The sequence below is a fragment of the Scyliorhinus torazame genome, chromosome 7, assembly GCF_047496885.1.
Source record: "Scyliorhinus torazame isolate Kashiwa2021f chromosome 7, sScyTor2.1, whole genome shotgun sequence".
In the NCBI taxonomy this organism is placed as follows: Eukaryota; Metazoa; Chordata; class Chondrichthyes; order Carcharhiniformes; family Scyliorhinidae; genus Scyliorhinus; species Scyliorhinus torazame.
This window is the reverse complement of record NC_092713.1, coordinates 202885266-202898002: the sequence shown is the minus strand read 5'-3', so window position 1 is coordinate 202898002 and position 12737 is coordinate 202885266. Positions and strand designations below refer to the sequence as shown.

Below are 12737 nucleotides of genomic sequence, written 5' to 3'. Positions count from 1 at the left end.
AACCGGAGCACCCGGAGGAAACCCATGCGAACTGAGCTGAGGAGGAACTATTTCGCGCAGAGGGTGGTGAATTTGTGGAACTTGATGCCCCATAGTGCGGTGGAATCTTTTTAATTAACTGGTTTCAATAAGAAGATTGGTATACTTCTGATTTGAAGAAATGGGTTAAAAAGACATAGGCAACAGGTGGGGAGGTGGATATCAGACCAGGAAGAGATCAGCCATGATCTGATTGAATGGCGGAGCAGGCTCGAAGGGATGAATTGCCTACTTCTGCTCCTAATTCCTATGTTCCTATGACACTGGGAGAATATGCAAACTCCACTCAGGAGTAACTCAAGGACCCAATCGAACATAGGTCCCTGGTGTTGTGAGACAGCAGTGCTAACCACTGTGCCGCCGTGCTGCCCATTTTACGAGGTGCACCGGCCATGGCACTATTTAAAGTGTCTGTCATGATATGCAGACATGCAGATAATGATATACAGACAGGCACAGACAGGCAGCTAATGAACACAGAGAACAGGACATGACCAATGAGCAGGCAGGACACACAGGGGTGGTATTTCACTATAAAAGGCACGAGGCACTCACACTCTGCCTCTTTCGACTGATGAACATCTACAGAGTGAATCAGGGTGTATGTACAGTATCACACCTCCAGCACGTGGCTAAGAGCTAATCTGGTCCAGTCAGACAGAGTAACCACACTTTGGTTAGCAGAGAGTCGAACTCATAGAGAACTGTGCTAACTGTGCTACTGGTTCAATAAATTAGATTGAAATAACTTCCCGGTCTGGAGTATCTTTTGGTTAAAGCTGCATCCAGTTGCAGCCTGTGTTATCCCAGAGTACATAACACGACATAAAGAAGGGATGGGGAGGTCATTGAATCATAGAATTTACAGTGCAGAAGGAGACCATTCGGCCCATCGAGTCTTCACTGACCCTTGGAAAGAGCACCCTACTTATGCCCATCACCCTATCCCCGTAACCCCACCTAACAATTTTGGACACTAAGGGCAATTTAGTATGGCCAATCCACCTAACCTGCACATCTTTGGGCTGGGGAGGAAACCGGAGCATCCAGAGGAAACCCACACAGAAACGGGGAGAAGGTGCAGACATCGCACCCAAGCCGTGAATTGAATCTGGGACGCTGATACTGTGAAGCAACAGTGCTAACCACTGTGCTACTTCACTGAAATAGATTATCTGGTGCTGTGCATAAATTAGCAGCCATGTCTCTTACATTAAAGCAGTGACTACATTTCAAAAGCATTTTGTTGTGATTGTAAAACATTATGGGACATCCTAAGGTTGCGAATGATGCTATATAAATTTAGGCCTTCCACTCTTCTAAGTATCATCTCCAAATTGCAGTGACTTATCCAGAAGTTCAATAATCCTCCTGCGCACAATAGGATTGCACCCGGCTTCCGGTTGCGGCTATGCGGAGCTAAGTCGCACATTCGGCGGGTCCTGCAAAAACGGACTTTTGGGCTCTTTTCAGGGCCCCCAACGGCACTTTGTCGACGTTTCCTGGTGTGGGAAGGAGTCTACAACAGCTCCCCGTCAGTATGTGGCTTCAACTAGGAGCGGGGCGACAAAAAAGGTTGTGGTGGACCCGAAGAAGGTGCGAGGGAAGAAGGACAAAATGGCGGCGGGCGGAGCCCAGGCAGCGTGGATGCAGTAGGCGGAAGAGCAGCAGGAGGGTATCCAGCGCTGCTTCAGAGAGATTAAATCGGACCTGCTAGAGCCGATGAAGGCGTCTATTGATAAGCTGCTGGAGCCACAGACGTCCCAGGGAGTGGCGATCCGCGAGGCTCGATGTGGTGATACACCACTGTACTTCCCTAGCATTGTACATAGTCATATAATAGTTGTGTGTAACGTGGCCCTGTAATCCTGTGTATGGTACTGTGTATTGTACTGTAGCTCTGTAGAGGTTCGGTCACCTGTATGTAACCTGACCTGGCCACGGAGAGCTCCGCCTTGGCCACTCCCCCGGGAGTTAAGTATAAGACACAGCTTCTGAGACCGGACCCATTTTGGCTGGGGTCGTCTGTATCGGGTAAGCTTCCTATGTAGTGTATTAAAGCCTTGGTTAAAGTCTCACATGTCTTTGTGGTTCTTGACGCTTAGTGCATCACTCGACAAAAGATCTCTGACAATGAGGATGAGATCTTAGGCCTGGCGGTAAAGGTGGAGGCACACGAGGCGCTCCACAAGAAATGGCAGGAGCGGTTCGAGGAGATGGAGAATCGGTCGAGGCAGAAGGATCTGCGGATTCTGGGCCTCCCGGAGGGGCTGGAGGGGCCGGACGTGGGGGCCTATGTGGTCACCATGTTGAACTCGCTGATGGGAGCGGGGTCCTTCCAGGGGCCCCTGGAGCTGGAAGGGGCCCATAGAGTGCTGGCGAGGAGGCCCAAGGCTAACGAGCCTCCGCGGGCGGTGCTGGTGAGGTTCCATCGGTTCGTCGATCGGGAGTGTGTGCTCAGGTGGGCCAAGAAGGAGAGGAGCAGCAGGTGGGAGAACGCGGAGGGTCGGATATATCAGGACTGGAGTGCAGAGGTGGCGAAGAGGAGGGCCAGGTACAATCGAGCGAAGGCGGTGCTGCACAGGAAGGGGGTGTTGCTTGGCATGTTGCAGCTGGTGCGACTGTGGGTTACCTACAAGGCCCGGCACCATTATTTTGAGTCTCCGGAGGAGGCATGGGCCTTTGTTCAGGCCGAGAAGTTGGACACAGATTGAGGGTCGGGACGGGCAATTGGGGATTGCGGTTGATATGCTATGTTTATTTTTGTTTCGAGGGGGGGGCCTTTGTATTGCTCCGGGTTTCTTTTTTTTTGTGTTTTTTCTCTTTTGGGTCGGTGAGGGTGGCTGGGCCGGGTTGGGCACTGTTTTGGTTGTGTTGGTCGGGGGGGGCTCTTGGAGGTGAGATGGGGCCCCGCGGGGGAGGGGGAGGCCCAAGTCAGGGGTGAGGGGACCGGGCCTGTAAAACGAGCTGCGTCAGAGGTGGCGGGGCCTGGTAGGTGGAAAGCGCGGGTTTTTTCCCACATTGAAGACTGGAGGGGGCGGGGCCGGGGCGGGGAAGCGAGGGATGTTTCCCGCGCTTAGAAAAGAAGGGGGAGGGGAGAGCCTATGTATGTGGACGGGAGAGGACGGTGTGCCACTCAATGGCAGGAGTCGAAGGAGAGGCGGGAGTGACCGGGGTCAGCAGGAATCAGCTGACTTGCGGAAGTACAATGGGGGGGAGTAAATCAGCTAGGATGGGTCCTAGCCGGGGGGGGGGGGGGGGGGGGGGGGGGGGGAGGATTGAGTTGCTGCTGCTATGGTCAAGGAGGAGCTGGAGCGAGTGGGGGGGGGGTCGAGACCGGGGTATGCCGCTGTGGGGAATGGGCCGGGTGTGGGGTGCAGGCGCGTGGCTGGCCGAAGAGGGGTCATGGCTAGTCGGCGGGGGAGGGGGGGCGGGTAGCCCCCTGATCCGGATGATAACCTGGAATGTAAGGGAACTGAATGGACCGGTTAAGCGGGCCCGCATGTTCGCGCACCTGAAGGGGCTCAAGGCGGATGTGGTTATGCTTCAGGAGACACACCTGAAGGTGGCAGACCAGGTAAGATTGAGGAAAGGGTGGGTAGGTCAGGTGTTTCACTCGGGGCTGGATGCCAAAAATCGAGGGGTGGCGATCTTGGTGGGAAAGAAGGTGTCATTTGAGGCGTCGACTTTTTCATCTTGAGTAGGGCGTTGATAGCGAGAGTAGAGGATACTGAGTATTCGGCAATAGCCATTTCGGACCACGCCCCGACTTGGAGATGGGGGAGGAGAGGGACCAGCGCCCGCTGTGGCGCTTGGAGGTGGGGCTGTTGGCGGACGAGGAGGTGAGCGAGCGGGTCCGAGGAAGTATAGAGAGGTACCTGGAGACCAACGACAACAGGGAGGTCCGAGTGGGGATGGTATGGGAGGCTCTGAAGGCGGTGGTGAGGGAAGAGCTGATCTCCATTAGGGCCCACAAGGAGCGGAGGGAGCAGGGGGAGAGGGAGAGGCTGGTGTGGGAGATGGTGAGGGTAGACAGGAGGTATGCGGAGGAGCCCGAGGAAGGATTGTTGAGGAAGAGGCGTAGCCTCCAGGCCGAATTCGACCTGGTGACCACCAGGAAGGCAGAGGTGCAGTGGAGGAAGGCCCAGGGGGCGATTTACGAGTATAGGGAAAAGGCAAGTCGGATGCTGGCGCATCAGCTTCGGAAGCGCGATGCAGCTAGGGAGATCGGGGGAGTTAAGGACAGGGGAGGGAGTGTGGTGCGGAATGGAGCTGGCATCAATGGGGTCTTCAGGGACTTCTACGAGGAATTGTACCGATCTGAGCCCCCACGGGAGGAGGGAGGGATGGGCCGCTTCCTGTACCAATTGAGGTTTCCAAAGGTGCAAGAGGCACTGGTGGCGGGATTGGGGGCCCCGATTGGGCTGGAGGAGCTGATCAAAGGGATAGGAAGCATGCAGGCGGGGAAGGCACCGGGGCCGGACGGTTTCCCGGTCGAATTCTATAAAAAATATATGGACCTGTTGGGCCCGCTGTTAGTTAGGACCTTCAATGAGGCAAGGGAGGGAGGGGGCTTTGCCCCCGACGATGTCCCGAGCACTGATCTCCTTGATCCTGAAGCGGGACAAGGATCCCCTGCAGTGTGGGTCTTACAGACCGATTTCCTTGCTAAATGTAGATGCCAAGGTGCTGGCGAAGATCTTAGCCATGAGGATTGAGGATTGTGTGCCGCAGATCATCCATGAAGACCAGACGGGGTTTGTGAAGGGGAGGCAGTTGAACGCGAATGTGCGGAGGCTTTTGAACGTTATCATGATGCCGGCGAGGGAGGGGGAGGCGGAGATAGTGGTGGCGATGGACGCTGAGAAAGCCTTCGATAGGGTAGAGTGGGGGTACCTGTGGGAGGTGCTGAAGAGGTTCGGGTTTGGGGAGGGGTTTGTCAGGTGGGTTAGGCTGTTGTACGAGGTCCCGATGGCGAGTGTGGCCACAAATAGGAGGAGGTCCGAGTACATTCGGTTGCACCGAGGGACGAGACAGGGGTGTCCCCTATCCCCCCTGCTCTTCGCACTGGCGATTGAACCCCTGGCTATGGCACTGAGGGAGTCGAGGAACTGGAGGGGGTTGGTGCGGGGTAGGGAGGAGCATAGGGTGTCACTTTATGCGGACGACCTGCTGCTGTATGTGGCGGACCCGGTGGGAGGAATGCCGGAGGTAATGAGGATTCTTAGGGAATTTGGAGACTTTTCGGGGTACAAGCTCAACATGGGGAAGAGCGAGCTGTTCATAGTTCATCCAGGGGACCAGGATGGCGAGCTCCCACTAAAAAAGGCGGAGAGGAGCTTCAGGTATCTGGGAGTCCAGGTGGCCATGAGCTGGGGGGCCCTGCATAGGCTTAATTTCACAAGGCTGGTGGAGCAAATGGAGGAGGAGTTCAAGAGGTGGGACGCGTTGCCACTGTCCTTGGCGGGTAGGGTGCAGTCAATCAAAATGACGGTGCTCCCAAGATTTTTGTTCCTGTTCCAGTGCCTCCCCGTGTTTATCCCGAAGGCTTTTTTCAGGTGGGTTAACAGGAGTATAATGGGGTTTGTGTGGGCGCGAGGGACTCCGAGGGTGAGAAGGGTGTTCCTGGAGCAGAGTAGAGATAGGGGGGGACTGGCGCTGCCCAACCTCTGTGGATACTACTGGGCCGCCAATGCGACGATGGTGCGCAAGTGGATGATGGAGGGGGAGGGGGCTGCATGGAAGAGGCTGGAGACAGCGTCTTGTGTGGGTATGAGTCTGGGGGCGCTGGCAACGGCGCCGCTGCCGCTCCCTCCAAGGAGGTATACCACGAGCCTGGTGGTGGTGGCTGCCCTCAAAATTTGGGGGCAGTGGAGGCGGCACAGGGGGGAAGTGGGGGCCTTGGCGGGGACCCCATTACGGGGGAACCACCGGTTCGCCCCAGGAAGAACAGGTGGAGGGTTTGCGGGGTGGCACAGGGCCGGGATACGAAAGCTGGGAGACCTGTTTGTGGACGGGAAGTTCGCGAGCCTGGGTGAGCTGGAGGAGAAGTACGGGCTCCCCACAGGGAATAGCTTCGGGTACTTACAGGCAAGGGCGTTCGCCAGACGGCAGGTGGTGGAATTCCCACGGCTACGGCCACACACAGTACAGGATAGAGTGCTCTCGGGGGGGGGGGGGGGGAAGATCTCAGGAACTTACCAGGTGATGCAGGAGGAGGAGGAGGCCTCGGTGGTGGAGGTAAAAGGTAAGTGGGAGGTGGAGTTGGAAGAGGAAATTGAGGAAGGGACGTGGGCAGATGCCCTGGGGAGGGTGAACTCTTCCTCATCGTGCGCGAGGCTCAGCCTCATACAGTTTAAGGTGCTGCACAGGGCACACATGACCGGGACAAGGATGAGTCGGTTTTTTGAGGGTGAGGACAGGTGTGTTAGGTGCTTAGGGAGCCCAGCAAACCACACCCATATGTTCTGGGCATGCCCAGTGCTGGAGGAATTTTGGAAGGGCGTAGCGAGGATGGTGTCGAGGGTGGTAGGATCCAGGGTCAAGCCGGTTGGGGGCTCGCAATATTTGGGGTGGCAGGGGAGCCGGGAGTGCAGGAGGTGAAAGAGGCCCGAATTCTGGCCTTTGCATCCCTGGTAGCCCGGCGAAGGATTCTTCTTCAGTGGAAGGATGCGAGGCCCCCAAGCGTGGAATCCTGGATCAACAATATGGCGGGGTTTATTAAGTTGGAGAGGGTGAAATTCGCCTTGAGAGGGTCGGCACAAGGGTTCTTTAGGCGGTGACAACCGTTGTTAGACTTCCTGGCAGAGCGGTAGACATTGGTCAATGGCAGCAGCAACTCGGCGGGCGGGGGGGGGGGGGGTCACTTTATTATTTTTTCGTTTTTGTTATTTACACTGGAGGGTCTGAGGGGGTGTATATACTTGTTGTATTAAGTCGGGGGGTTAGTGTTAATTTATTATTTATATACAGGGGGGAAGGGGGATATGGAGGGTTGTTTTTCTGGACTGTGTTTTGTACTTAACCATGTTGGGTTTCTTTTTCATTTTGTTATTGATGTTTTATGAAAACCTTTAGTAATAATTATTTAAAGAAAAAAACAGGATTGCACCCAGCTGGGGAGAACAGTGTAACAGGATCTGTGCAAAGTAGAAAGCGCGTCCAGCAAATCTTCTGGAGTTGCAGCTGGCTTATAATTACTGTACTGTGCCCGACAACATTCCAAAGTCATTAACCCACATTCACAGAGCATATGGTACTACTACAAGCAACCAACAAAGCTGGTCAATACTGAGTTGGATTATTTCCGACGAGGGAAGAATTAAACACTATAAGTGCCCCTGAGCGAATGGTGAGGGATATTGAGGATGAGTGGGAGAGTCTGTACAATACCACCCCACCCACAAAGTGCCTGTGCACATCAGACAGCAGCAATTGTGATGCCCTCAATACTGGAATAGCCTACCCTCACAGCCCAGGTTCACCAGACCATGAGTGTGGGATGGTTGCTAGCAAATTCTATCTTTCTCTTTCTAATTATATCCAAGCCTCGTTATGATAGTCACTCAGTCAAATGGTAAGAGGTATGAGAAAGAGAAACACTTTTCCATCAGCTAGCTCACCAATGAATTATATCAACACAGCTCATTTTCTCCTGCATTGGTGCCACATGGGTGCTCCTCTGCATTCTGCTGAATCGGGATTCTGTCCAGTTCAAATCAGCTGGCCATATTTTAATGTCATGAACATATTTCCCAACATTGGTACCAACACAATGGAAAATACTGCAGAAACCTTAGATAAATGGCGTATTTGCTGCTTACACAGTTTTCCTGTTGGTTCCTGAATTCTACCCATCCCCTGAATGATAATGGGTGGATGAGAATACCACTGCTAAACTCCAACCCTTCCTGTCTGCTGTGTGTCTGTCACACTTCAGTGTGTCACACTACAAAGTGTCAAAACCAGGAATAAAAGAGACAGGAAGGCAATTATTTTCATGGCGGTTTCATCACACCAAGAACCAAAATGTTATAATCTATAAACTTCCCTCACCAGAAACAAATAATCGATAATTGATTACCTCCCGGTCAATCATCACCATGGCCTGGACTTATGTTGTTGTTCTTTCATTATTGGGGCAAAATCCTCGAACATCCAAGCTGATATCACTGTGGGAGTACTTTCACCATATGCACTGCAACTGATCAAGGAGAAGGTCATCAGTACCTTCTCAATGACAGCTAGGAAGAGGCATTAAATGTTGGCCTTGACATCGTTCCTAAGAATGATTTAATTTTAAATGATATAATGCCGCTGTTTTTATCTGTGCCACGAGAGAGTAACTAGTTGAAGAACAGAGGATCCTGGCCAGAGGCCTGTGGAAGTCAATTAGGGGCAAAGGCTTTTTAATATATTAGCAGGCAGACCAATTTAGTTCTGTCCTCTAATTTCAGTATGGCCTCTAAAACAACTCTTCTGGCCTCTGTACTCTTTTTCTGCCCACTGATACTGTTCTCTAAAGTATTGAGACTAGCTGGTCCACAGCTCGATCTGTTTTCCTGTTGTCTATTTTTAGAGCTGCTCAAAACATTGGCTTGAGTCTTGCCTGCCTGCTCACTTATTTCCTTCATGGTTTTTTGAGTGTGTCCCAGGTGTTGTGTGGTAGTTTAATGCTTCATAACACATGTTTTAGGGATCTCTATTTCTGTTATAAAAGCGAACCACTGGACCTGGACCATGCCCAGAACTTTATTTGTGATTAATTTGAGACAGCTGTATCTACATGGTCCCCTGTAATACTTGGAACTAACTTATGCCTTAATGAATGCATCTGGTCTTGAAACACACTGTAACATTACAAAATGTGCTGGACAATTTCTTGCCGTTATCCGTCCTCTATTTCTTAATCCGTTTGCCACCACAGGAGCATACCCCCTCCCCACCCCCGCACCCCCTTGTGTGACAAACGAGGCGCATAAGGAGGCAGGTGATCAAAAAGCTTTGTCAAAAGGATAGATTTTAAGGAGTCCAGTCCTGACCTCACCTGATACATAGGCACGCAAGCACCTTCCAGCAGACGTCACTGGATAGGGACGGGAGCAGCAATCCTGGCTGATTCTTTCTCACCCCTCTTTAACCCAGGTGTGCCAAAGCCAATTGTTAAGTGTTATGAATGACACAACACAGCAGCACGGTAGCATAGTGATTAGCAATATGGCTTCACAGTGCCAGGGTCCCTGGTTCGATTCCCAGCTTGGGTCACTGTCTGTGCGGAGTCTGCATGTTCTCCCTGTGTCTGCGTTGGTTTCCTCCGGGTGCTCCGGTTTCCTCCCACAAGACCCGAAAGACATGCTGTTGGGTAATTTGGACAGTCTGAATTCTCCCTCATTGTGCCTGAACAGACGCCGGAGTGTGGCGACTCGGGGCTTTGCACTTCATTGCAATGTTAATGTAAGTCTACTTGTGACAATAAAGATTATTAAAAAACAGGGACCAGCTCACTCAGTGCTAGCCAGAAATTAAACCTGATTATATATTATATTGAACTGAAGACATGCATTGTCAATACAATGAGGTGCATTGCTGCACAATAATTTGACAACTATGTGTCAGTTTTGATGAGCAAATAGCTTTAGATGCAGTCAGATTCATAGACACATTTATACTGTGAGATTACTTGCAGTGGAAGCAGTTCTTTCATAGATTGTAGATATCTAAATCCATCCTGTTTCTGCTGTGGGATAGATTTGCCCATATGCCATTGCTCTAAAGTTGCATTGGAGTCTTTACTGTTTCTGCTGCTCATCTTCCTTGATATTGACAGAATGTCACCAAAGGCCAAAAGTACTAACATTTGGCCTGTGATAAAGACAAAATCATGGTGTTATTAATAATAATAAGTTTTAATCCCCCAGAGGCAGAGAACAAAATCTTTCAACAGAAACAACTGTAATATAGAGTACTTGATAATAAACCGTATATGAGTACCTGTTATATAGATGGTGTGGTCTAATGGAAAAGTTTCTTTGTGTCATTTTTGGCGGGTTTTGCTGGGAGTTTCCCGTCGGCTCTGTTGGTGAGTTCCCCACTGCTATCTAATGACACTTGGTCACTTTTTTCGACCCAGGAGAGTTTCTCACCAGTTTAGCCCACAATTAGAATTATTTTCATCACTGGGGAACTGAACTCACTGGCCAGAATGGCTACGAGGAGATTGGACCGCCATTTTGAAAGGGTTGCCCCGATCTTTAAGTGAGATTGTGCATCCCCCGCACACCCCACCCATGGGCGATGTTACCCCCCACACGTATGGGCAATACCCCCCCCCCCCCCCCGAAGTGTGGACACCCTGCTATAGCATCGCTGAGTGCCCCCTCTTTTCAGTTCTTCCCACGCCCCCTTTTTGACCCCCCTTCCAGGACCCCTAACTTTCCAGAGGCCCCTTCATACCCGCCCTGCAGCCTCCCACCCTTCATGGTGTTCCCATGTGCCAGTTGCTCTTGCCCTTCTGACTGGGTTTCATAGGGAGTTGCTGTCAAAGGAGCCTTGGTGAATTGCTGCAATGAATCTTGTGGATGGTTCATACTGCTCCCACTGTGCATCAGTGGTGGAGAGAGTGAATGTTTACGTTGGTGGTTGGGGTGCCAATGAACTAGGCAGTTTTGTCTTGCATGGTGTTGAACGTCTTGAGTGTTGTTGGAACTGCACTCAGTCAAGCCAGTGGACAGTATTCCATCACACATCTGACTTGTGCCTTGTAGATGGTTCGAATCCCGGCCCTGGGTCACTGTCTGTGTGGAGTTTCACAAAGCACATTCTCCCCGTGTCTGCGTGGGTTTCACCCCCACAACCCAAAGATGTGCAGGTTACGTGGATTGGCCACACTAAATTGCCCCTTAGTTGGAAAAAAATAATTTGGTGCTCTAAACTTTAAAAAAAGAAGAAAAATAGTTTCTCGCGCCACAGACGCTGCCAGGCCTGTTAAGTTTTTCCAGCATTTTCTGTTTTTATTATATATTATTATTATATCAAAATATTTTCCTCATCTCCTCCCTGGTTCTTTGCCAATTGTCTAAATCTATGCTTCTGGATACCGACCCAACTACTTGTTTGAAATACATTATAATTTTGAACTCTCATTAAATTCCATTCAACCTTCTCTGTTGTAAGGAGAACAATCTCTTTCACTGCATATTTATGATCATATCAATAGTTTCGCTGCCCTGATATTTTTGGGTTGTTTTGCTGGTGGGAGGTTAAAGGGCCTTCAAGATCGGTCTCACATTGATCTTCATTTGGTCTTGCATCTACTTACAGAAACACCTCTCGATTGTGAGGTTTCCACCTGGTCTTCTTGGGGTCTGTGCAATGGCGATTGCAGTCAGTTTGGTGTGAGGATTAGGACACGTTTTATCCACACCCAACCTTCCAGCAGTGGAGCTCCATGTCCAGAGTTGGAGCAGAAGAGGAAATGCATTCCCAGGAATTGTTTCTGGTGATTTTTTTTAGATGTGTGACTGACAACATTCCTGTTGGGGTGACAACGTTTTCATTACTGTAGGTCGCAGTTAATGGTGAGTGCTGAGAATGTAAGAAGCTTTAGGAATGGAGGATGTCATTGGAGCCGACAAGTCCATTCCTTTTTGATTGTTTTCACTGCTTTCTTACCCATCCTCTTTTCATATCCCTCAAACCCTTCTCTCTTCAGATACACAAATAAATGTATTTCAAACCCATGTGCATTGTCTGCTTCATTGGCCTTTTCTGATAACTTATTCCATTTGGATGAAGTCTGACATCCATTAAATGACTCCAAGCAGTAAACTTGGTTCTTGAACCCTTTGTGATTGTGTAATTGTGAAGAATTTGTCCGAAACGAAACAAAAATAATCTTGAAACATAGTGAAACTTTAATAGCTCAGGTCAAAAAAACCTTCACTTCACTATCCGAATGAAGACATGTTCGTCTGAGTAGAACCATAAAACACCATTCGTCAGACTATCTGATGAGTTAAGTCAGGAGGAATTATTGAAGAGTGAGTGAGGGAATTGGGTAGATTACTTGAGAAAGAAAAAAAATTGCAGGGGAGTGGGATTAAGAGGTGCCTCAGGCATGATTGATGCTGAATCATTTTATCATCAGTGGTCCTTCTGAAAAGAAGTGGATAAGCAGGTGACTAGATATCTCAGGACATTCCCAATGTTAATTAATCAGCAATTAATGTCCTAGCTCTGGGTGTTTATATGGACCAATGTCCACCTCAGCTGCACAACACCTGTTAAGTAACAATTAACTGGCTTCTCCAATGGTTTAGTGGGCAACAACTTCGGAGTTTGGGCGACAGAGAGCAGAAAGTCTCGATTTTGATTCCCGGTTAATGCTTCACAATACATGTTAGACTCATGGTTACTGATCATCCACTTTACCAATTTAAAATAATTATTCTTGTTAGCATCATTTTATTGTGCCTGCTCATTTTAAAAAAATTATTTAAAATGTATCTACATTTTCAAAGCAGGTACATAGCACCTGGTTAATGCTGAGTTAGATCACCTTAGAACCACTGTCTGGTTAATACTGAGTTATATCATCTTAGTGACTTGGAAAATTGAGGTGCTATGATGGAGACCTGGGTTGAGTTGAGAAATTCAGCAGGGTTTCCTCTTCCGCTTACTATGCAGTGATCCATACAAGG

General features: G+C 50.0%; 1 protein-coding gene across 1 annotated transcript in view; it reads left to right on the top strand.

Moving 5' to 3' along the window:
* Nucleotides 1-11551, top strand: part of LOC140427384 (spondin-2-like) — a 97031-nt gene extending 85480 nt beyond the window's left edge. Inside the window, exons 6-7 of the mRNA XM_072512927.1 lie at nucleotides 2490-2500; nucleotides 11359-11551. Of these exons, the coding sequence (XP_072369028.1) occupies nucleotides 2490-2500; nucleotides 11359-11540 (193 nt within the window). The 3' untranslated portion in view covers nucleotides 11541-11551. The remainder of the gene's footprint in view (nucleotides 1-2489; nucleotides 2501-11358) is intronic.
* The last annotated feature ends 1186 nt before the right edge of the window (nucleotides 11552-12737 follow it).